This window comes from Aythya marila, assembly GCF_965140915.1.
Source record: "Aythya marila genome assembly, chromosome: 1".
NCBI lineage: Eukaryota > Metazoa > Chordata > Aves > Anseriformes > Anatidae > Aythya > Aythya marila.
This window is the reverse complement of record NC_139042.1, coordinates 11,220,596-11,244,730: the sequence shown is the minus strand read 5'-3', so window position 1 is coordinate 11,244,730 and position 24,135 is coordinate 11,220,596. Positions and strand designations below refer to the sequence as shown.

The following is a 24,135-nucleotide window of genomic DNA, read 5'->3' as shown; positions in this document are numbered from 1 at the left end:
ATCCCAGTGGCCTCTGCCCATCGACCCAACCTGCCCAGGTCCCTTCACAGGGCCTTCCAACCTTCCAGCAGATCAACACTTCCCCCCAGCTTGGTGTTGTCTGCAACAAAACATCATCAGTCATCAGCAGGAACCATGCAGGAAGAGGAACCAAACAGCAAAAAATATGTTATTAATAGTACTCCAGTGAAATTACAGCTTAAATTCAGCCATAACCACTCCAATTACAAATAAACTCTGATTTTCTCCCCTTAACAAATCTAAAAGGGTGGCAGTTTATTGCTGTTGTATTTGTTCTTGACTTTGATAAATATGCGCGTAATTAAAAGCATTACAAAAATCAGCATTTTTACTTAACAAAATTAAATTGCTACGCCTTCATTAAAGCCAGGACAGGCCAGCTTAGTCTCTGCCAACCATGTGCGTCTCCTTGGGCCTGTCGATACGGAAAAGAAGCTCCGCAGGCAAGAAGTACCCGCAGTACTGCACGCTGTCCGGCGTGGTGTCGTTGTGGTAGTGCCCTCCTTCCCCGTGGGCGCTGAAGCAGTGCGTGTGCTCCGTGCGCAGGTCGAAACCCTGCGAGTAAAGAAAGGCCTGTGAGCACGCTTTCCTGGAATCTGTATTTCCACAGATCTCAAAAGGAGGCTACAGCCATGAAGCAATGAAGACTTGCAAGGTGCTTGTGAAATTAATAGTAAGAAAAGCAAAGAGGAGCTTAGTTTTTTTAAAGAATTTAGAAACCCTGAGAGCCCCCAGCTTTTGCTGTCAATATCCCAGAGATTTCCTTTTTTTTTTTTCTAAATCAGACTTATCAAGGAAGCCCTACTGGAAATCAGAACCACTCTGCACTGAATACCATAGAAACATTCAATAAAGGGACAATCTCTTCTCCAATTCTGAGGGCCAGCTTGGATGAAAACAGGAAGAATAGCAAATAAAATAGCCAGCATCCTCGCCAGTGACATCATTCCTATCAATTTTATATATCCAGAGGACACTGGTGAGTAATGCTATGGCATTAGAATGCAAGAAACAGAACAGTTCATTAACACAGGATTAAAGCTGTCTTCCACTGTTATCTCTGTGATGGCATTCACGCATTTCCAAAAACACAGCCCCAGCTGAGCGCTGTTGTGCTTCCAATGGATACTGATAAGAATGCTCCAGCTGCATCCACTACACAAGTTGTACTGATTCAGAACAGCGCAGCTGTTGGCAGCTGTTTTCCAAGTACTCAGCATTAGATTCTGGGAAGATGCACACAATTTAGTCTTAAGCCAAAAGCTGCTAAATAAAGACACAATGAAGTCACACCACTGAGCGTATTCAAGCCTACAGCTTGTCTCATTTCACTCTGGAAATTTTTACTTACATTATTTATTAGTGCATTGTTATTTTAAAAAAATCAATTTCACCTATGGCTTCCTAGTTACTTCTGAACACAGTCTTCTTAACATCTTAATGGCTTTTGAAACCTGATTACTTTTTATCCTGAATTCTTTGTTGCTGATTTTAGTGCTTGTGCAAGGTGTCCTTCTAACTTGAGGAATTGCAGGCTTTAATTTGCATCAGCAATTGAGACACGTTGTACACATTTTGACATAGCATTGGCAAGAAACTTCTATAAGTGAGCTACAAGAACACATGGCTGATCAAGCTTCCGTGCTCTCGACATTCCTCCTGCTGTGCCTAGCTGTAAGTGCAAGCCCTGCTGTTAGGTTCGGGATGCAAACACTTGCACACTTGCAATTGGAACAGAAGCATTAACCTCAATCCTCTATGAACGCCCACTACATTCCCAAATTGATTGACTGCATCTAAAATTCAAACCAATGACAGAAATGAGAAGCTTGTATTTCATCACACACCCCCTGAAAGCATTTCACACAATACATACACACTCCTGTTCTTAAAGTGAAAATCATATCCAAGGCAAAATCCATCACAAGCCTTAGTTTACACTTAGAAATGAGGAAGAGACTCACTGGATCCCTGGAAACGATTACTGGCTGACAAACCAGCGGAGCCTTCATTTCAAAGAATTTGAGCCAGTTATTCACATCCTCATCAGTGTTCAGAGGACAGGCAGAAAATTCTGGAGGCTACAGCAAAAACAAAAGCTTTAAGTGAGATGAAGTTACTTATACCAAGACACTTCTTCTCTAGAAACTTTCCTTCACCTTTCCCCACCCCACTGTTCTGTTCAAGTTACTTCTTGCCTTGCAGAAGCTCACCCATTACTGCATTTCTGCCAGAAACAGAAGTGATCAGAATATAACTTCTTTCATTGCAGATGCTTAGTGGGAAAGCTGCTGAAGTGAGGATTCTCCTCCTAGGATATTTTAGAAGCTCAACTAGTTTTTGTTTTATTTTGTTTTCCAATGCTTATTGCTTTCTGTAAGTATCATCTCAGTGCCTGTATTTCATTTTATTTCACTTCACAACAGTTCTACAGTTCCTCCTCTAGTGGCCCATGGATTTCAAAAGAAAAGATCACAGTATTAAGGTCAAGTAATACAGCATCATTAGTTATGGGATGTCAGTTTTGTAATAGCAGCTTCTTAGCTTAATACACTGCTTATCCTAACAGTTTACATATAAATCTAAAAATACAAAGGAAAAGTCAGGGCAATGAGAGGTTACGTCTTGATTTATATTTCTGTTTTCAGAAGAATGAAGAAAGTGATATGAATTGACAGCAACTTACCATAATGTGAATCTTTGCTTTCCCCTTCTGAATGACAAATGTACCACCCATCCCAACTGGCTTTTCTCCATAATGCTTCTCTAAAATTTGTCTCAGACAAGAGACGAAATTAAGTTCCCCAGTTCTTCCATTGGCTTTCACTTCAATGACCTGGAGAATAAAGTTATTTCGTAACTATCTTCCAGCAACAGCCTGCAACGGTCTGTGAAAGTTGCTCTGAAACTCTCCCACACTCATAACCCCAGATTTCACTGTCACAGCAGGACTTTCCCCACAGCTGTTGCTCCGTGTCCTTTCAGTACCTGATCAACTTTGGGCAATGCTAGCTTTGCCTGTGAAGGGTACTGGGCCACAAGTCATTTACCCACACATGAAACAATGGAATAAGTAACCCCCTTTTATCCAACAGCTGGCTTCACCTCTTAGAAACTCTTGGAAATTGAAAAGACTGCTCAGTTTCCATGCAGTAAACAGCTTTTTTGGCTGCTCTGCCAACAGCGCTTTGTGCTAGCTGTGCTGGGGGCAATACACCTACAAAAAATAAGTGTACAGAAATGATTTACACAAGTCAGTCATTGTACAGCAATAACCTTAAGTCACTGCATGTTTGGACTGGATCTGAATGGAAGATTTGTAAGGGAAAAGTTTTACTAAACTATTATTTATTCCTCAAAAAATCAAACACTTCTCTGTCTCCACCATTTTTTCTCCTTGTTCACCAACAGTAGTTTCTTCCATTTGGATACTTCTTTCAGAGAATTGCTTCTTTACTGTTATCATAGAAGATTTAAGAACATTGAAATGTGGATTTCCCTTCAGCCACAAAGCTCTGCAAGCAAAGTCACCTTTGCTCCAGGTACGCACCTTACCAGGTTGGCCCTCGCTGGCATAAAGGTTGGCCAACAGCCCAAACTCGCAGTCGGTGTATTTACTGCTGTACTTCTCGAGCAGGCACCCTTTATCGGCAGGATTTATCTGAGCGATGTAGCTCCCATTTACAGCAGGCTTTTTATCGCTTTGAGTTTGAACAACAGGGATAAACTGAGAGAAAGAACATGCAATAAGTCAAAATAAGTTAATAAGAACATGTAAGAGTCAGTCAAATGAATGTAAATTTAAGCGTTGGACCGTGATCTCAAGAAATAATCCCCTTCATCACATGCCCTTCATCTCTCAGGATGAGGAAAACGTGGTAATATTGTAACGCAATAGAACCTCCAGAAATCACTTTTACTTCTCTGAAGAGTTAAATGGAATGTTCTGTGAAGATGAATATTAGTGTTAAAAAAGACCAGCCTTTGAGGTCTGAGCCCTGCCATGCACGTATTGGAATTCTACATAATACTTTCTCAAGTTGTACCTTAACAAGCACTATTATAGTGTCCCAAATTTAACACTGAGATAAGCTATCTCATCTGCTAATTAATCAAAACAGGGTGGTAAGGCCAGGGATCTATGCTTGAAAGGACTCTGACTACCTAAAAGCCCCCCAGGCAGCAGTTTTTGTCTCCTACCTCGATTGCAGGTAAACATTTTGTATGCAGAAACTTTAAAACGTAGAACGGTAAAACAAAGTCACGCAAGAGGGCAAAAGACAGGAGGCATTTCAAAGGTATTTCATTTGAAAGCCTTTTCATTTTGATTCAAATGAAAGGCATTTCATTTACAGGTAACTTGGACAGGCATGTCTACATCTTGTCATTAAAACCACTGGTCAGGCTTTTGTCAATCAGTTTCAAGAAAATCACGTTTCCTGTGTGCTTCAAATCAATCACACGCTTTCTGGAAGATTACAAGTAAAAATCAATTTGCATTATATCGATACTATGCACCTCATTAGATGGCTCCCATCTAATTTCTTCTCATGTTGTTTATGTGCTTTTGGCATGAAAGGTGTACGTCGAATGATCATTTTGTTGTAAATGGGAAACACCGAGCATGGCAGTGCTCTACTGTTTTGATACTTCCATGAATTCATTGAGAACTGTCACGCTTTTTGTTACTGACCTCAGCATTTACACCAAGAATCCTCGATGAAGCAGCTCCAGCTCCAAGAATGAAGGCTCCAGGTAGCTCTATGTCTTTTGCAACTGCATTGAGATCATAAACCTGCAGGAGACACAAACCTTTGATTGTGGTGTTCTGCTGTGATCTGGAGTTATCGTCTGTTCACTGTAACCTCTGGATGCATTTCATTCACAACAGCTCATTGGTATTTTATATAATTAGGATGAATACAGTTCCAAACTCTGAACAACACAACATTTAGTAGTAACAGATTGGGTACAGCCCTGACCATTTTGTGGAAGAGAGAGTCTGCCTGTATGTTCCCTTGCCATTTTACTGAAAGCTGAACTATTGTTTCTATTGAAAATTGTATTTGTATAAGACAAAAAAGAAATCACATGGAAGAGAATATCATATAGAGACAGATATGCCAGGTATCAGAAAGGCAGCATGATATTCTTGGAAAAGAAGAGTAATGTGAATCTAGTGTTGGCTTGAAAATGCAAATACAGACAGTTTTTACACAGAAGCACGGCTGTGACTTGAAATCACCGACTTCAACAAGCCATATATAAGCATGCAGACAAGCCCCTTGTTTAGTATTTGTTCCCAAGGCTCCTGTCACAAATCGTTTGCTTTCAATACTATCTGGTATTTGAAGGCAGGAGAAGATGAACTGCCAGATACCAGACAGCATATGAAATTTTTGCTAAGATCTGTAAGATTTCCTGATGCGGTCTGTGCATCAGAATCAATCTAACAGAACACTGAAAACTAACACTCTTTCACAAGTGGAATCTTATAGTAGCCATTAGTCCTTGGTTTTGTTTTTATTTCAACACAAAATCCCTTTTCTATTAAAAATGTATTTAAAACCCACAGCTACTACAGAGAAAAACTCACTTTTTCTTTCTGTACAACGGGTATGAGGTAAGGAACACCTCCCACATCTGCTATTCTAGGCTTTCCACAGATTCCTGAAAGAATACATAGAGTTAGCTTGGTAAAATGTCTTCTGTGAAATTCTCAAGTAAGCACGCAGTCTAACGCACCAAAGAACTGGTTCCTAAAGTTTCTTTAGAAAGTCAGACTCAAATTTTAGAAGCACCTTCTCAAGGTGCTTCTTTACCTACGTTGATGACAGTGAACTGAGATGAGTAGCACAGATGACATGAGGCATCTGTCTTCTAGACAGCTCATGTCAAAGACAATGAATCCCACTCAAAATAAGACAGTTTCTTCAATTTCACATACATGGATGGAAGGAATTTACACCAAGTGGAAGCACTGCTCCTTAGGTTCAGGTAGTGATTGGCATAGATCAAAAACATTTATCCAGCTGGAAGATAACTTCATTTCAAAACCTTTAGCGTTTAATAAATAAACCTTATTTCCTAAGTGTGTATTGCAATCATAGGTGAAGAAAGAAAATGACGACAAGCACTCGAATGATTTGTCCTTGTTCATACATCAACTAGGAAGCAAATCCAAGAGTAAAATGTAGCTTCCCTCTCACACATATTCTGTACCAAAAAATGACCTAAGCTTTCCTAACATCTCTAGAAGATCAAAACCAAGTACAGTCAGGTAGCAAGAACTGCAGAAGTCTCTGTGGAAGACTGGAACGCTAGGTTACCTTTAACAGGAAAGTTGAAAGGCTCCTTAGTCAGATCAGGACAGTCTATAACAGAGACTTGAGCATCAGCAAAGTTTTCTTTAAGCCCTTTCTGCAAAACTGTAATAAAAAAAAAAGTAATGGCAAAGTTATTGGCAATGAAACATTATCGAGGGGTGGACAAGTTAACGAACAGCACAAAATATTTTTAGACTTTATTTCAGCAAGATACACTTTAAAAAACATACTCTAAGCAAATCTATCTTAAATCTATTAATTCAAATGTTAGTGCCTATATATGCATTGTTTCTCAAGCCAGAACTTTGCATAAGATAAAGAGCTTGTTCAGAGAATTATTAGTTACCACATTAATTATGAATTTTACAAAGCTTTTAATTGACATACCGTAGCTGTGAAGTAACATGGATAACCTTAAACTACATTCAGCAGTGTTTTTGCTTTGCAAGGGCAGGAAATTATGATCACAGTCAAGTATGATATGAGAGCAAAGAAGGAAGCAAGTTTTAGCTGACAAGGCAATGACTTTTTGAAATACATGAACTAGACTGTTTGCAATTGCTTGATTATAATCTCCAGACACCGTCTGGAAGCGTCTGCTCTTACAGGATATTGCCTGTCATGTTTCCATTCATGTGAAGATTATCTGGCAAGATTTTCTGGGGGGAAGGGGAGGTGTCATTTGTTTTAAAGAACAGTGTATAAAAAAACAGTATTTTTCTTTACATCCTAGTGTGCTAACAGCAAGAACATTCTGCATGTATTAGCTGTAGAGAAGATATGATAAAAACTTTAAAGTTTGAAGGGCACATTTTAAGTTTGTAAAAAGTTACGCTCTCTGCATGACTTACCTCCAGCAAGCTCCTCCAGGCTTGGAACATGAAAAGCAAACCTTTCAACTTTGGCCATTTCCTAATTGTTACTGATTTCTTCAGGTAATAAATATATTATCACACGCTGTAGAAGTGACTGATCTGTCAACAAGAGTAATGGTTCAGTGATTAAAACGGTCTGTTTTCAATACGTAACTTATTTTTCAAATTCATGCAAGAATACATAGACAACAGTAGAATTGCAATTATGTCTTCAAGGGAAAGACTAACAGCTTCGAGGTTACTGTTAATTTGCTTATGTGCTTTGGAAGAAGCCATAAATTGTTTTTGAAAGAAAACTGGGCTTTTCTAAAGCATGCTAGTTGCCTCCCCAGGTCTTCCCTACGTTAATGTTTACTCTTTCAAGCATTAGGTACTGCGGACTTTCAGCCCTGGTTGTAACATGTTCTCCACTTGTTTATGGGCACGTGCTTCCCTTTCCAGAGGGAAACAGGCTAGCAGCACTTCTCAAAAGAGGAAACAACAGCAGCAAGTTCTACCATATTGGGCCCTGTATGGGTACAGAGCCCATAACAAAAAGTTCTGTTTGGAACATAAGTGTAATAGTCCATTTTGAAGTGAGCTCTATTTCAGTTAGCCTTGCAACAGCAAAGTCATCTATTAGGGCAAACCACCAGCTCTGGGCACAAACATCTGATTATATGCTATCTATAATTCAGCCACAGCAATCATTAACTCCTTAGGCACGTGTCTGCTGTACACAACAAAAAAAGAAAATGTGCCCCACTCATTCAGATCTCAGGCTTTGTGGGAAAAAGCCAAAAAATCATATTGCATTCCCAGATCTCACAGAGCTTTTGTTAGAAAGGACTATGACATGAGCTACCTGCTAATGTATACTGTTAGCTTCCATTAAAAATAAATTCCTAGCTTTTACGATTGAAAAAAAATATTTTTTTTGGAAAAAAAAAACAAAACACAACTGTCCTTATACAACTGTCCTCTTGAGTCTGCACTGCTGTTGCAAGCAGTAGAGAAAGGAAGAAAGAAAGCTATCTGGGCTAATTTTCATCTTAGTTGGTCTTATCCATCTCCATGAGAGACTCTCTCCCTTCCTTGGCTTGTGGAAGAGAAGGTAACAGGCTGGATGTGGTGCCTCTGGTAAAAAACCTACCTTTCTACCTTTAGATAGATTAAATCAGACTCCAGGACTTTAAGTGTGCACTGAACACAAGAAAGGGAGTTATTCAATCAAAGAGTGAAGATGGCTTTGGCAGCATTGTTTTAAGTCATCCTCATCCTCTCAAGAACCTTTTGTCACGTCCAGAAGGAAGCTGTGCCAGAATTCAAGACACCAGATGGAAAAATCATGAAATAGATTGAGGCTAGACATGGTATTGTGCAAAGGACTGAGGCAAGACTTGGACACAGTTCAAACAAGTAGGCTCAAATGTAACACCTAGACCATCACCTGCTGGTTAAAGGACAGTAGTCAGCTCACCACAGTCACGAAACAGAAAAACTGGGTAAAGCTCAGTGTCCCATAAAAAACACCATCCGATTGCTATGTAGTAATTGACCTGGAAGCAAGCAAAAAGAGAGGTAGATCAGTTAGTCACCAGCCTAAGGACAGCATTTGTAGGGAGTTTGTGTGGTGCAGATGAGGGAGAACAGGGAAGGAGACAACGGGCAATCTTTCAAAGCAGCGTTGGTGTGTTATGGACAGAAGTGGTAAAATACCAGTGAGATCATTAGGAAGAGATCTGGAATGGTGCAGTAAGAACTGAGACAAGCATGTGAAAAGACTTCTTAGTTTTTCTTTTCCAAGCAGGAAGACAACATCAGAGATTTGGTGAGGGCCAGGAGAACGCAGATAAATAGAAAGCATGTTCATGGGGTGGGGAGTGCCTGGTATCAAAACCCGGAGTAAAACTAATTTGGAAGGCAGAAACGTGAAAGGAAAAGTTCAAGTCCCAGGGAAACTTTGAAGATGAGGGGATGCAAGGGGCCGCGGGGACTGCTCGAGGGACGGGACCGGGAGAGGAGCGGGTCAGGAGGGACCAGACCGGGATCCCTGAGGGACCATCAGGCAGAGGCGAGGAAACAGGGCAGAGAGAGAGGAAACAGCAAAGCTGCCGCTGAAGCCAGCAGAGGGAGAAAGAAGGGGATATTGAGGCCGGGCAGCTGAGGGAAGGAGGCGGGGAAGCAGCAGCAGCAGCACGGCTCCGCTCCCTGCCCGCCCGGCACACAGCGAGCCCCCAGTTACCGCCAGGAGCCGCAGAGCCAAACCTGCGCGACCGCCGCCTCTCCACAGTCCCACAGCGAGCGGGGAAAGCCCGGCAGCTGCGCCCCTGTCAGGCTGGGCTACGAGACGGGAGCGGGCTGGCTCCCTTTGAGACAGGGAAGGCACCGAGCCCCTGCCACCGCCTCCCGGGGAGTCCCTCCCCCGACTGCCTGGAGGCGGCACCGCCACCCCCTCCATGACGCCTCCAGCCCGACCCTCCCAGCCTCCAGCCATCCCTCCTCCTTTCCCTGCCTCCTCCCCAGCTCCTCTCGCGAGAGCCGGCCGCTATTTAGTCCCCGGGGCGGCCATTTCGAGCCCTTTGCGGCGCCAGAGCGTGAGGTGAGAGGGGCAGGGGGGGAGCGCGGCGCCCGCCGCCATTTGGCGGGCGAGGCGCACGACTGAGGGGAGGCTGAGGCGATGCTGAGGCGATGGCCGCTCCCTCCTGCTCGCCCAGCGCTTGTAGCCGGGAGCCTGCTTGAGGAGCGAGCCCGGGGAAGGGGTGAGCCTGTGGAATGGGCCGGGGATCGCCTTAAGGAGCGGGCAGGGCGGCGGCGAGTTTCCCCTCACGGCTGCCGGGGCGCCCCCGGGCTGTGGTAAGGGCAGTGGCCGCGCACAAAATGTCCGCCCTGGGGCTGGGCGCCTTTGGGCTGCTTTCTGGCTCTCCCGAGGGAAAAGATCCGTCAGTATGTAACGAGTGGGTTGGCTTTCTTTTTCAGGGAGCTGCTTGGCATGCCGCGTGGTGAGAGAGACGACGTAGAAGCTGGTGCTTAGCCCCTAACTGTAAGTGTTATCTGCAGTTGAGTGGGGAAAGCTGGTGTTGTTGCAGGTGCTTTTGTTTTGGGGTTTGCATTGCTCAGGCCTTGTGTGGATGGCCACAAGCAGCAGAGCAGCCATGCGGCTGCTCTGGCACCAAATGAGGCCCCTCTGGAACCACATTAGGGTGAGCTTCATCCCCCTACACGTGCTTTTGGTGTGGGTTTGTAAACAAATTACTTCAGTTTTGAAAAAACATGGAAGGGAGTAGGTAACATGATACAAAAACTTACTTCGAAATTAAAACACAGAATTGTAAGACATAAAACTTGCAAATGAAAAGGGATTGTGGAGTTGTATCAGCCTCACTGATAGGGAGACTTGGCTCTGATCACAAGAGTGAGGAAGAACTTACCTGAAGAGGGAACACAGTGCCCCAAAGCAGATCTTAATGAAAACAGCTGAGCTTGTAAAGAGCAAAACTGCTGAAACAGTTAAATAGTGAATGAGCATGCACAAAGATGGAAAAGTACACAGTGAAGACTGAGCCTTAATCAAAAAGATCCCAAAATGCGTCTACCAGAGGATACTGCACATGTGAGTAGGAGGGACAATATGATGATTAGTTCTGAGAAACCATTAACATTAAATGCTTACCTTTCTTGGAAATGGTGTGAATATATATCTCTCTAAACTATAAATAAGTACTCATTGTTATGCTTGGGTGCGTGTGTTGGTGGAATTATTCCCCATGTATCCATTGCTGTTAATAAAGCATACCTGCTTTCTTACTCTCAAGAACGAGTCTTGGAAAATTACAGTACCTTTTTGCATTTCATCTGGCACCAAAGAAGGGCACATTTGGCCCCTCTGCTGCTTCTGAAATTCCATTAGGTCGATTTTCAGTTCTGCTGTACTCCCACACCTGCGTTTAGTGCAGGGTGATAAATAAATTACTTTAATTTTGAAAAAAAAAAAAAACAAAAAACAAGAAGAAGGTTCTACCTTGAACAATTATATGATGCAAAAGCTCATTCCCAAATGTAGGCTGTTCATAACTGCTGATGTGCAGTGATACTGATAGGTCTCTTGGCCTGAATTTTACCGATATTAGCATAGAACGAACCTTCTACTATATGTCCTGCCTCGTGAGGAATTTTGTATTATATGTTTTGCTTAGTTAAGCACTAATAAATTAAAGTGGAGGAAATGTTGCAACATAAGAAAGAAATTAAAGAGCATGTATAACTTTGCTGGCACGTCAGCAAAACAACACTTTTTAAGGAAAAAGTAGTGAAAAGGGGTTCAGGGTTAATCAACAGGCAAAGAGGCTTGAACAACCACCTTGGCCACTGCTTCAATTGAGTCTATGCGGGTGGGAGGAACATACATAAATAATTTCAGTAAAGCAATAGTAATATGTATGACTTTTTCAAGAAATGGAATGAATATGTAAACCTTGTGATTATATACATATATATGTGTGTATATATATATTATTTTTTTTTTTTGGTCAGCCTTGAGAAAGCAGATGCACTTTGGCAGAGCAATCCATACGTGTCTCCAGTGCTGCAGCTTTGATAGTAAAGAATGCCCACTTGCTAAGATTTTCAAATAGGTCTTAGAGTGTTTTATTTGCTGCTTTTACAGTAACAACAGCTGCAATATAGTCCTGTGGTATTTGTCACCTTTTTTCTGATCGTAGCTTGTAGCTGTATGGGTTGGGGAGGAAATGGAACTTAGTCCTGTGAGTAGTCACGGTCCTGTAACCATTTGTTTTGGCATGTTAATCTTATCTATTACAGCTGGTTTATATGTGTAAAAAGCATGTTAAAATTCCCAAGATAGAGAACTAGAGGTCAGTAAATGACTGGCATGCGGATAAAATGACTCCAGGCTATTACACAGTGAGGGCAGGTTCCTCTGGTGTGTGTTCCAGTCTGTTTTGTATAGATTTATGCAGTTCAAGGGGTGGATTGCATTGCAGATTCAGCTGAAAATTACTTTTCTCTTTTGGGGCTAGTCTCAGTTTTTGTTATTAATCAGTAAACAAAATGTTCATAGATTGTTAGAGCAGGAAACCTTAAAGAACAGGGAAATGGTGGTGTTTCTCATGCCAACAGGCCTGGAAAAATTCGAAATTATTATAAACTACAGTGAAGTGAGGGCTTGAGTGTGACTTAGAACTGCAGCATCCTTTAACGTTAAGCTGCTGGCTTACATGCATGTGTCCATATACAGGAGAACTTCATGTAAAAGTTTGCACACAAATCGTTTTAAGTGAACCCTTTGAAATGGAGCAGGGGAGGTTTGCCTGGCTAACACAGGATTTTCTTTAATTTCTTGAATGTTCATTGATTTTAGGACAGGTTGAAACATGACTGATATGGATGAATCCCAGGCTTCTGGTTCCGATTACCCTGATGCCCAAGACCTAATATGCACTCAACAGGAAGAAATGTACATGTTACATGAGCACACAACAAATAACCAAAGGAAATGCTCGCGCTCAAGGCGGAAGGGTGCCACTCCTGAGGAGTCTTCAGTTGAGGTCATCCTGGACAGCAGTGATTCAGAAATGTGAGTTTTTATTGCTAGTTTGAGAACTTATCATGCACAAAACCTGCGTGATACCTCATGAATGTACGTATTCTGTTGAAAATAAATGTTTTTTGGGTGACCTTTTTGCTTCTAGTGGCAGTGAGTACCACACCGCTGCACCTTCAAAGCAAAAAAGGAGATCACAACCTTCAAGGCAACAAGTGGAAGATGTTATTACAGTGCATGATGATGAAAGTTCAGATTCTTCTCCATCTCCTCTGAGTCCAGTGAAGCTACCTGAACCCTCCAAAGAGAAGAAATCCAAGCTTAATTTGAAAGCCATTTTTGCCTATCACTTCAGGGGAAGGAAGTTTAAAACTGCTGCACACAAAAATTTTCGGAGTAAAAGGAGGAGGAGGAAGACGAAGACGGAGACTGAGACAAAGACAAGGCATAAGCACACATACATGCCTACTAGGAGGCCTCCACTGACAGCCTCGCCACAAGAGAAGAGGGAAAGGCTTCTACATCGGGGTGTTCAGTTCCCTTTTGTTGAAAAACATTATGGGACAAAACATATTCCCTTAAAGATGGTTCTTAACTATGAGGTGAGTCCTGTTTTACTGGAGAAATGCTTTAATTTTCAATTTATTTTAAAAACAGGGAATGTAATTTGGCTGTTTTCTGCTTCTACCCAATGTGCTACATACAGTGAAGCAAAGCTGGCTTTATTTTTGTTAGGCAGGACACTTGCTGTTTTCTGTTTGATACCTTAAAGAAAAACACAGCTGAAATTAGGGTGTCAATTTAATACTGCAATTTGGTTGATAGTATAAAGACTTGATTTCTTTGCTTTATCATAGTGGTATTTTTAAAATCTTGCCTGATGTTTGTGTTTTTTTTTCTTTAGCAAGCAGCTACAAAGGGATATTTGCAGTACATTGAAATGCTCAAATATGAAGAACACCTCAAAAAGGCTTTGAAAGCACTTCAAGCTAGTGAAGACTTAGAAAGAGAATGTCTGGCAGTACGGAAACACAAGTATTTAGATGATGAAGGTCCCATTTCCCCTATCCAGGAGATGAAGTAAGTTCTTCTAATATTTTTCGGGAGTAAAAAGCTTGCTGTCTTGTTCTAAACTAAAACACAAATTTGAGTATACAGCGTCAATGCTGTTATCAACAGGTAGATGCATGACTTTGATCGGTTAAATGACGATGTACTCCTGTAAGTCAGTAACATGCGTGGTGGTTTAGCACTGAGGAACAGCTGAGCCACCACTATGGCGTGGTAACAGAAAGCTCCTGTGCTAAAACAAGGACAGGGAGATCACTCACCAGTTACTGTCACAGGCAAAACTCAGCATGGGAGATTAATGTAATTTATGACCTATTGCTGACAAGCTAGAGGAGTGAGAAATGGAAAAAATGAGTTAAAAACACCTTCCCCCTATCCACCCTCCTCCACCTCCTCCCCCTGAGCAGCACAGGAGAGCGGGGAATGGGGACAAGAGCAAACCCCTGGTATTTGTTGCTGAACCTGATGCTCCACAGTATGAAATCAGCCTTCGGTCAGTTCAGGTGGGCACTCTCGCTGTCTCCACCTCCTATTTCTTGCTCACCTGTAGCCTGCTTGCTTGGGGGTGGGCTGGGTGGAACAGAACGAGGAAAGGGCAAGTTGTGAAGCTGTCCAGGCACTGTTCAGCAACAGACACAAATCTTGCAATCGCAAATCCAAAGCAGAGCACCTTATGGGCTGCTACAAAGCAAGCTACCCCAGCCAGATCCAGTGCAGTCTGCTACACCTAGAGCTGAACAATTCAGGTGGAAGAACAGTTGGCTGTAATAGTGTGTGATTTTTGTGACCCAGCTGTAGGTGTATTGAGCTCTAATCTACCCTTTTTGTTAACCTATACCCACATCATGCAATTGAAATGTGATTGACTGAAATCTTCATTTTGGGGAAATATTTCCTGAAATATTTTCCTGGAGGAAATATTTCCTGTTCTACAGTTACCACAAATAAAGTAGAGCATTTTATGATACAAGGGTATCATCTTAGGTCTGTATGATCAAAACAGTTTATTTACACACAATAAGTGGATCAAAAAGTCAGTAAGGTGACTTGGTGTTGTAAATATACTTATTAGCACCTTAAAATGGGGAAGCTAGAAGATGATGTAAAGGTACAAGCCTGTTCAGGTATTATTCACTTGCCACTCAAACTGGTAGCTCTTGTGTGTTGAAGTATTCGGGTGAGCCACTAAAGTGGGTAACAGTAGTAGGACTAAAATTGTCCCAGCTTTCTGGGAAGTTGTCTTGCTGTAAAAACTCATGGACCATAGTGGAAGTTAGTTTGTCCTGCCTGTGTTGGTAGCTGGGATGTAATTCTGTTGCCAGAAACTTGCCTGAGAACAGCCTCCTGTAAAAGCAGTAGTCTTACCCACAAGCTGTAGGGCTTCCATACCCATTACGAGAAGCCAAGGATTGTGGTAGGAAAACAGCCTAAGTATGTTAAGCTACTATAAGAGTACTGAGTTTGATTTAAATTTTGTCTGTTTCAGTGATGACAGCAGCATGGGTGCTGATAATGAAGATGACTTTGATGTCAGAGTAGTGGTGAGTAAATATTCCTTAACTTCAAAAACTCCATAACCTTCTGAGGTTAAAGAAGTTGTAGGTAATGTCCTTAACAAAGTGAAGTGTCTCAGAATTAGACTTGTGAATATGCTGTCTTTCATTGATTCAGGACAACAGCTGTTTCATTTTAAGCAGCACACTTCCCAGTAAGAAGAAATCCAAGACAGAAACAAAACGTGCGAAATCAACAAGAGCGGTGGAAGTAAAAAAGAGAGACCGTGCTGCTGCAAAGTCTGGGCTTCAGCGAGGTTCACTCCAGTGAACAGCAAACTGCTAAGGGAGGTGGCAGCGGTCACTCTGCAGATACCCTGTTAAGGCCTACGTGGGTTAAAGTGTTGGTCTGAAGACCACGTTAAGCTATCAACGCAGCAACCTCGTCAGATTGGGCTTAAGGTGAGTGTATTGGGATTATTTGTGTCTGACTGTTAGGAAACAAGTATAATTATTTTGCTGAGCATTTATTTGTCAGATCTCTAATATCCTTGATGGCTGGTAATAGTGTTTAAATATTAGCTTCTGCAACTTAACTTGTATAATCAATGGATCGTAGAATTGCAGAATTAAGAAATGTTCAAAATCTTGTGATTTAACAGAAGCAGAATCTAGAAGAGTGTGTGTGTGCGCGCACATGTGCATTCATGTTACGAAGGGGGAGTCAGAGACCCCTTCCATAGCTTTGCAGAGGAAGCTTGGTAGCTTTAAGGGAGTAAGACTGAGTGATATTTGAGGGGTTATTCTTCAGTATCTCAAGGAAATGCAGGCTGTGTTTCAGAATACTAAATTGGTTAATTGGTCTTAAGTTTAAAGATATTTTAATGGGGTCTCGTGAATGTAACTAAGCAGAAATAGGAAGCTCTGTAGGATGATAGTACTTAACAAGTGCTGCCTCAAATCCAAATTTCCTTCCTGAAAAGTGTTTAAGACAGTTGGAAACATGACTAATGAGCTTTAAGTGATAACTCCTAGATCACAAGGCTGTCTCGATAGTGGTAGAAATATTTTTTTAAAAAGTTATGTTTAAAAAGCTTACCTGTAAATCAAGGAGATGTAAATGAGCAATGGGTTCAGCCCCAAATATTCTGCAATAGCCAAATTGCTGTCGGCAACAAACTAACAGCTGTTCAGCAGGTAAAAGTTGTTGATGCTCAATGGGGATCCAAAAAAAAGCAAGCATCTGCTTATCTTAGAGGCTGGGGAGATTCACCGCGAGTGCTCAGTACAAAGAGGATTGGTCAAGTTGCATTCCTTATTTGCTTGAATTAAGGTTTCAAATCTGAAGATTTCCCTTGAGGTTTCCCTATTGCAACTTAATAGCTGTAGGGAGGAATAAGACTACAAAAACCTACTCTTCAGTAATTGAAGATGATACTTAATCATGGTCCAAAATTAATGGCTGAATGTAACTCTTCTAGGCGTCTACCTGAGAAGTACTCTGGCTTCACAGACTGATCCTGGACCTAGGAGTGGGGTTCTTGCTGGGTAAGGCATAGCGAGGTGGTGTGTGGAGGGAGTGCTGCTCATTCTGCAGTTCACGTGATGAATTTTTCTGTTCAACTGCTGAGTGACTCAGAAATGAACTAAATTTCAATTCTGATTAGAACTGGATTTGTACACGTGAAAAGCCAGCTTGTTACAGCTGTTAAATTGATTGCTGAAATGTAGCTTTTGGCTTTAGGAATCCCACGTTACTTCATCATATCTAATAGTTCTTATCCCTTTCCTTTTTTTCCAGTTTCTGTTGCTTTTGGATAGTGAAATACCAGTCAACTGATGCAAGAGGTGAGCTGTTACTTGGTTTGCAGTTGCTATTTTCTTCAGGTGGCTTTTGCTACCATAACAAAATGTTTTTGAAAAACAGTCTAGTATGTTTCAGGTGAATAAATCACATTTCGCTGCTATGTGTGAAGCCTTGAGAGAGAAAGTTCAGAGTAACACTCCTTTTATCAGTCTAACCAAACTTAGAGCCTGTAGCTTCTGCTTGAATGGAAGGTAAAATAATTCTGTAGTACCTGCATATTAAAGGCAGTTTTTTTAGAAGTCATATATGGAAATACTTCTGTTTAACCTGGTGTTGAATGCCACAGGGCCTCTCAACCAAGGACAAATGTGATTTGTTTTGGATATTACCAGGAGCCTTCTGTGCTGAGGAGGTTGGAGAGCTACTGTGCACTTAGTGTCCTGGTGGTGTCCCGCCAACAATTTCTGTACAGGCGGGTGTCATGCAGCTGCAGCTTCTGATTGCTTCCCGCTGGTAAAATCCCATCTTAATGCATGCCCTGTGTTTTGGGAACATCAGAAGGGAGCTAGTCCTGGACATCTCTAAAGCTGTGAAGCTTCCTTCAAGAAGCTTCTTTCATGTGTCAAGTTCTTGTGTCTTCTGGAGGGCCCAGGAAATAGCATGGAAGAAGAACACTTTAGGTAGGGTAAATGGACAGGAAAAAAAACTGCAAGATAGGAAGGTAAGAGATGTAGCTGAGCAAGTAGTGAAGCCTTCGGAGAGCATTCTTCCCTGTAAGAGGGTAGGAGCACAGCATCTTCTGGCCTTTGCTGTAGGAAGGGTACTAGACTAGAGAACTTGTGCTGTGCCAAATTGATTTCTGTGGCAGTGTATATGATACTGAACTCGTTGCCCCAGTTACAAGGGCAACGAGTTCAAATTACACCTGTCTAAAAACGGGAAGCATGATATGAAAGGTGACAGTTATTAATGGGGTAAGTAGATAGGAGACTGAGGAATTGAGCTTCATTTCTGTGTGCTCTTCAAATATAGCCTAAAGATCGTGAAAAATAAGGTGAAAGCTGATGCCTTCAGTTCGTTTCAGCACGTGTTCAGTTTTTGTCTGGTGCTGTAGACAAAAAACCTGGAACCTAGTGCTTAAAAAAAACCCTTCTTCGCAACCCACAGCTGATGCATGTATTGGTTGTGTTACTAATACGAAGGGACAATCTTTGCATTTATTCAAGCAGCGTTTAATCTAAATCCTGAATTCGGGGTGGGAATTTTATATGGCCTTTGCAGAAATACAGTCTCGTTACATTGTTTCCTTCCCAGACTTTGTGGATGAATTCACCGGCTTGGCAGCACTGAGCAGTTGTAACTTGTTTTTGGACTACTTGAATTCTTGAGAGCTGTTTGCTGACCTTCTGATGTACAAATCTTCTGTACACACTCCTGTGGAATGCATTAGGAAAAGAGGTAAGCTTTGTGTTCCTGCTGGGCGTCAGCATGAGAGAATTAATCTTTTTTCAGAGAAGTACATTGAATACTGCAATAAGTAATCAGCAAGTAATCAGCCTGTGCACTGTATGGCACGTGTGCCCAGCAGTGTCTTCCTGATGATGTATTCAAAAAGCAGCACTGCAGTGTTTCAGCTGCTGGCATCATGGTTTTAATGTGGACATGCTGATTGAACTTGGTGTTTCTGTTGAAACAAGTAGATGAAAAATTTCTTGGAACTGTTACGTGATAATATTTTTGGTTCCAAAACATTTCTTGCAGTGGGAGGTATCTGAGGAAGTCGTTGCATTTTGAAACACAAATCCAGGTATCAGAAAGTTAACTGGCTGAGTTTTAGAAACAGAAGTTACTTTTCAGGCATAGTGCAGCGTTGTTATGCCTCGTTTTTCAGCAAATAGACACAACTCACTGTGTGTCTGAATTGAACAACGTGGCTAGAACAGCAACAGGTTGTGCTTTCCTCACTGTAAAGCTCATTGCAGTGGTGACAATGAGGCCTGTAACAGACTTAATTAGTGAAACGGTTATGCAAGCATGGTCTAAAACGTAGCTACAATAAAACAAAACCCCAAGGGTCGGCTTGTTTTCCTTTTAAATTAGGCATCCTGCCTACAGGGGAAGGTTGGCAGCTACAAGAAGGGCAGGAAGTGCTCCAGTCCTGTAAATGGTTCATGAAGACATACTTGTAAGCTGTCTTAAAGTGGAATCTCATACCTGTTTTCTTGACATCCCAATACCAGTTAATGTAGGTGTCGTGGTTTAACCCGGCTGGCAGCTAAATACCACGCAGCTGTTCGCTCACCCTCCCCCCTCCCTCTCTGGGATGGGGGAGAGAAATGGAAAGTGAAGCCCGTGAGCTGAGATAAAGACAGTTTAATAAGACAGGAAAATAATAATAACAAAATAATAATAACAATAATAATAATAATACAATGGTGATAATAGGAAAATAATAATAATATGTACAAACAAGTGATGCACAATGCAATTGCTCACCACCCGCTGACCGATGCCCAGCCTAACCCCGAGCAGTCCGGCCCCCTCCCCCCGGCTAGCCACCCCTATATATTGTTTAGCATGACGTCAGATGGTATGGAATACCCCTTTGGCTAGTTTGGGTCACCTGTCCTGGGTCTGTCCCCTCCCAGCTCTTACTGCACCCCCAGCCTGCCTGTTGGCAGGACAGAGCAAAAGGCTGAGGTGTCCTTGGCTTGGTGTAAGCACTGCTCTGCAACAATTAAAACATCGGGGTGTTATCAGCACTCTTCTCATCCTAAGCCAAAACACAGCATTCCACCAGCTACTAGGAAGAAAATTAATTCTGTTCTAACTGAAACCAGGACAGTAGGTAACTCGCTTACTTACATTTCATAGACCATAGCATTTGCATTTCTTAAATTGCAGGTAGATTTTGTTGATGGCTTTGTGACAGGCTGGGCCACGTCTCTGATCTCAAAAGAAATGTTTGATGTCAAATATAAGAATACCTGAGCTGAACTTAGAACTGTTTCTCAGATCCTGTAACTTGCTGTCTTTTCAGGAAGCCCACTGACCAGTCCAGTCTGAAGGAAAGTCTTGGTAAGTTGGTTTGATACCAAATTCTTATGTCCGTTGATGAGTGCAAATTAGCTGTCCTACTTCAATCCACTGAGCTGGTGCATTGCAGTTTTCTCTTACTGGGGAGATGCAGTGTTGCTGCATCAGATACTCACCTTCCTCCAAATGTGAGAGTATTGTAAGATAATTGTTGTGATGATTGGCAAAATGTTCAACTGCTCTGAAGAGAGTGAGTGAGAATAGCCTTTCTGAACAAACCAGTTCTGTGTTTTTCATCTCACTTTATTCTGGGTGGCCATTCTGAATTTACAAGCAGTGTTCTGTCAGTGAGTAAAGATAAAGGCTGACTTTTTATTAATTAAAAAACCTGTCAAATTACATAGTTGCATTTAATATTCGGATGTCATAGCTTTAAATGTGATTCCAGTGAGCGAGGTTATCAGAAATGCTTCTGGTGATCAGAAATCACTTCAGTAATGCTGTAGGCTCTACTTGTTTGTGTGCACATACATGTCACTTCGTAACCTCGTAATGATGTTGCTTTTTCAGGAGGCACAAAGAGAAAATGAGAAGAACAAGAAGCCATTTCCCAGGAATATGAACCTGCAGCAGGTTAGAATGCCAGCTGAGGTTGTGCAAGTACGTATGTTATGTGTGTTGCAAGTGTTTAAATAAATGCTGTAGTTAATTTCCTCTGTTTATTCCAATTAAGGTACTGCTAGCTTTTTAATATTAAAACTGTTGCTGATATGAAGGACGCACTGCATCTTAGTGCATTGTTTCCCTTCCCTCTTCCCCTAAATTTATTGAAAAAAGTAAAAAGGTACTTTAGGAGCAACTACTGTTCTATGCTTCTCTGGTCTGTTGGATTTGTATCTGTTGTATTAGTTGGTGGTAACAGCAGTGGTGAGGTCTATCCCGATGGGATCTCTGCTGTAGGTTCATGTCGTTGGAAACGCCTCACAGAACAAACTTGTGGTTTAGTTTTACCCATTGAACTACCTGTTAGCTCTGTGGGATAAAACTACAAGACAAATCTTCATTTACTGTTAGAGGAATAAATATAATGCGTTATGTTCTCCTTCAGGCACTGGCTTCTGCATTTCACACAAATGAAAAGTGGTGCAAATGGAGAAGCTTGGTAAGAGTCAAAAGATGTGTTCTGAGATTTCAAGTGTAACTAACATGGTTAATTACATGGCTTGAATTTCAGCCATTTTTTTGTGTGTGGGTATCAAAATTATTCCATTGTTGATTGTGGGTTAAGTTTTCTTGTCTTGGGAGAGTCTATTCCAGCTGTAATCCTAAAGCAGTTACTTACTAGTTCTTGGTTTGGTTGCTATAGCTTTTTAAAAAGAAAAAAAGCCAGCAGTCTGGTGTCTGTCTGGTCTTGAAATAACTTCATAACATGCTGGGTTTTTGTTGTGTTATTTAACTGAGCAATAAATACTGCTTTTCTGTCTTTAAACTTCAAATTCTTCAAATGTTTGAGTTACATTTTGAGCTTTTCAGCCAGTTTACTACTATACTGTTGAAATTCCTGGATTCTGTTCTACAGAGCATAGCTTAAAGTAAAACACGCAAAATGCTTTGGAAAAAGTAAATACTTGGAAGTTCTGAAGCTGCTGAAATTGATGGAATTTCTTTTCTCTTAAATGCATGACAGCTTTTGTGAAGTGGGTATAGAAAGAGCTTGAACCTTAATGCATGCAGTGGTGGATTGAGCTATCGCACCTGTTGCACTGTATGGTATCTGCACCCAGCAGCATTCCTCTGATGGGGTGTTCAAAAAACAGTGCTACAGCAGTTCGGCATTTGGCATCGTTGGTTTTCATTCTGCCGTGTGTGTTAAACCTGGTATTTCTGCTGATACAAACCTTGTCCTCTTCAGGGATCTGAGTGCATTCCTTATTCCACGCACAACGTTCCAGTGGGAGAGCTGGTTCTCCCAGGTGTATTCAGTTTTTATTTTTTTTAACAGGTGATTTGGAATACAGAACAAAGGGAATTTTGTATTTTAAAAGGATTAGCTGTGGAAGAGGATAATGACCTCTTTGACTGGTAAGCACTGAGTTACATGTTAGTACGGAAGGTTTCAGGCAACTTTACGGAACTGTGGTTGTTAACTTGATAGGACTTGAACTAAACTGTCTGGTGAAAGACAGAAATCCTTGCCCAGTAGCAGATGGTCCTGGGTGTTGGCAGTACCTGGGCAAGCTGCTTCATCTGCGAGTCAAACCTGGGCATTTGTGTAAATTGAGTGGATGCCACAGAGTTAGATAGTGATTTTGTAGCTCCTGAAGCAAGGGCTGTTGCTGGTCATGATTAATTCTTTCTTGGAACATTTAACATATTAGGCTTGTTGATATGCAGCTTGGCATATTGGCACGATTTTGATTGGTCCTTAAGAAAAAGGATGGGATACTTAAATCTGGGACTTAAATACTGATTTAAGTTGGTGGTAGTAGCAGTGACAATCTGGTCATTACCAAAGCTGCTAGGATGTTAAGTTTCTGGTAGGCTGTGGACATGACCACAAAGCAAGTCCATCAGACTCTTGAACTGCCACCTTGTGTGGCACTAGATCTGCTGGGAATAAAGCCTGAACTGAATGTAGGTTAGACACATGCTCCCTGCCTTCTGCTGGTAAAGTTAACCGAGCAGGTTCCTGCTGAAGTGTTGGGCAGCTCTGACACTTGGGCTACCAAGGAGTCAGTTTTAGAATCTCCACCTCTTAATTCAGGCTCCAGAAGCTGCTGTGGAGAGAGTTGTGCATACAGACCGGGGAAAACAAATGTCTGCTCCATGCAGTCTGCAGCCAACTGCAGCTTGCTGCACTAACCATCTGACTTCTTAGCTTGTAGTGTCAGTTACCAAGTCACTGAACTTCAGAGGGGTGAAAAACAACACCTGAGTGCTGCTGGAGCAAGTCTGAAGGTGAGATGCTTGCCAGAATTGCTGGTACTAAAAGGATGCTCAGGGTCACTTCAAAGAGGGTTTGCCTGGCTGAAAAAACAGCAGCTCTTAACGCGGTGACCGTACATTGAAATCCTCTGCAGGATGCTGTGGACACATTGTGTGTGCTGTGGTCTATTTCTGAGGAGATAAAACTTGATGCAGTAAAGCTGCTTAGAGTAAAAAAAAAAAAAAAAAAAAGTTGATCTACTGCCCTGTCACCTTTCTGAGGTGCTGATGGGGGAGAGGATGCTGCTGCTTTCTGCCTTGGGGGTGTGATGTGCCTAGAGCTGCATGGAAGGCTTTGAATAGATCCAAAATAGGTGGGGGAGGGGATGGAAGTGCAGGACTGAAATGCTAGAGACACTGGTTGGAATAAAATTATTATAGTCAGAGCTGGCATTGGAAAATGTTTTTTTTTTTGCCCATAAACATCTTCATTAAGGGATATATAAACATGTTCCTGCGCTACTGCATTTCCATAGGCACCATATTACCAAATTTAGTTGCTTTAAACAGTAGGAAAAGATGAAGACAACAGTTTAGATGGCTTTCCTCTGGAATCATGGTGCTAATGTGTGCTCTTCTCTTTCAGGTCCTGCTGTGATGTTGCTGCAAGTTTGTTGCAAGGAAGAACAGAACAGCTCTTAAATGCAAAGGATTGCTAGTGTTAATTGCAGTAATTCATGTCACTCTAACTTTCCTTACTGCTCTGGAAACTGAAATGTGTTACCAATTGCTTTTCCCCCACTTCTGATATTTGAACTCAACTGTATTCAGGCTTGGGGGGTGTTCATTCTGTACATGTCACAACATTTAAATAAAAGTAATGTCTGAAAGGAGCAGCTGCAGCTGGGGATTATTTCTTAACCCTATACTATAAAATATGGTGAAGCTGGTTTGTTTTTTCCCTTTGTTATGAGAAAGGAACAAAAATATTCAAGCATAAGAGGGAGCAGCCCTTTAAAACCACTGGGGTGAGTGAAGA

General features: G+C 41.8%; 2 protein-coding genes across 9 annotated transcripts; one reads left to right on the top strand and one right to left on the bottom strand.

Moving 5' to 3' along the window:
* Positions 1 to 158: 158 nt before the first annotated feature.
* On the bottom strand, positions 159 to 9,607 carry LOC309874052 (ester hydrolase C11orf54). Of its 2 annotated transcripts, none has more exons than XM_082751965.1 (10): positions 9,470 to 9,607; positions 8,682 to 8,760; positions 7,199 to 7,321; positions 6,351 to 6,449; positions 5,618 to 5,691; positions 4,715 to 4,816; positions 3,572 to 3,748; positions 2,708 to 2,857; positions 1,986 to 2,102; positions 159 to 576 (listed from the first exon to the last, which is right to left on the bottom strand). In XM_082751965.1, the coding sequence occupies exons 3-10, from the start codon at positions 7,254 to 7,256 to the stop codon at positions 403 to 405; spliced, it is 951 nt and encodes a 316-aa protein (XP_082608091.1). In that variant the 5' UTR covers positions 7,257 to 7,321; positions 8,682 to 8,760; positions 9,470 to 9,607; the 3' UTR covers positions 159 to 402. The 2 variants fall into 2 exon arrangements, with proteins under 2 accessions (XP_082608091.1, XP_082608090.1); XM_082751964.1 differs by having other exon boundaries at positions 160 to 576; positions 8,652 to 8,760.
* Positions 9,608 to 9,901: 294 nt separating this feature from the next.
* Positions 9,902 to 23,983, top strand: TAF1D (TATA-box binding protein associated factor, RNA polymerase I subunit D). 7 transcript variants are annotated; one of them, XM_082782361.1, is made up of 16 exons: positions 9,902 to 9,963; positions 10,181 to 10,244; positions 12,582 to 12,797; positions 12,913 to 13,366; positions 13,669 to 13,844; positions 15,322 to 15,376; positions 15,507 to 15,790; positions 16,810 to 16,876; positions 17,130 to 17,176; positions 18,450 to 18,593; positions 20,176 to 20,213; positions 20,742 to 20,804; positions 21,280 to 21,333; positions 22,174 to 22,253; positions 23,050 to 23,129; positions 23,743 to 23,983. In XM_082782361.1, the coding sequence occupies exons 3-7, from the start codon at positions 12,595 to 12,597 to the stop codon at positions 15,657 to 15,659; spliced, it is 1,041 nt and encodes a 346-aa protein (XP_082638487.1). In that variant the 5' UTR covers positions 9,902 to 9,963; positions 10,181 to 10,244; positions 12,582 to 12,594; the 3' UTR covers positions 15,660 to 15,790; positions 16,810 to 16,876; positions 17,130 to 17,176; positions 18,450 to 18,593; positions 20,176 to 20,213; positions 20,742 to 20,804; positions 21,280 to 21,333; positions 22,174 to 22,253; positions 23,050 to 23,129; positions 23,743 to 23,983. The 7 variants fall into 7 exon arrangements, with proteins under 7 accessions (XP_082638487.1, XP_082638492.1, XP_082638486.1 ...); XM_082782366.1 differs by lacking the exon at positions 9,902 to 9,963 and having other exon boundaries at positions 10,105 to 10,244; positions 15,533 to 15,790; XM_082782360.1 differs by lacking the exon at positions 9,902 to 9,963 and having other exon boundaries at positions 10,107 to 10,244.
* The last annotated feature ends 152 nt before the right edge of the window (positions 23,984 to 24,135 follow it).

Bases quoted from the DNA above. Each gene is read 5' to 3' on its own strand.
- LOC309874052 (XM_082751965.1), bottom strand. From the start codon at position 7,256: ATGGCCAAAGTTGAAAGGTTTGCTTTTCATGTTCCAAGCCTGGAGGAG. The intron at 3,749-4,714 runs GTCAGTAACAAA...TCTTTCTCTCAG, and splicing joins TTCTTGGTGTAAATGCTGAG to TTTATCCCTGTTGTTCAAAC. The intron at 2,103-2,707 runs GTAAGTTGCTGT...TTTTTGCTGTAG, and splicing joins AAGCAAAGATTCACATTATG to CCTCCAGAATTTTCTGCCTG.
- TAF1D (XM_082782361.1), top strand. From the start codon at position 12,595: ATGACTGATATGGATGAATCCCAGGCTTCTGGTTCCGATTACCCTGAT. The intron at 13,367-13,668 runs GTGAGTCCTGTT...TTTTTTCTTTAG, and splicing joins AGATGGTTCTTAACTATGAG to CAAGCAGCTACAAAGGGATA. The intron at 13,845-15,321 runs GTAAGTTCTTCT...TGTCTGTTTCAG, and splicing joins TCCCCTATCCAGGAGATGAA to TGATGACAGCAGCATGGGTG.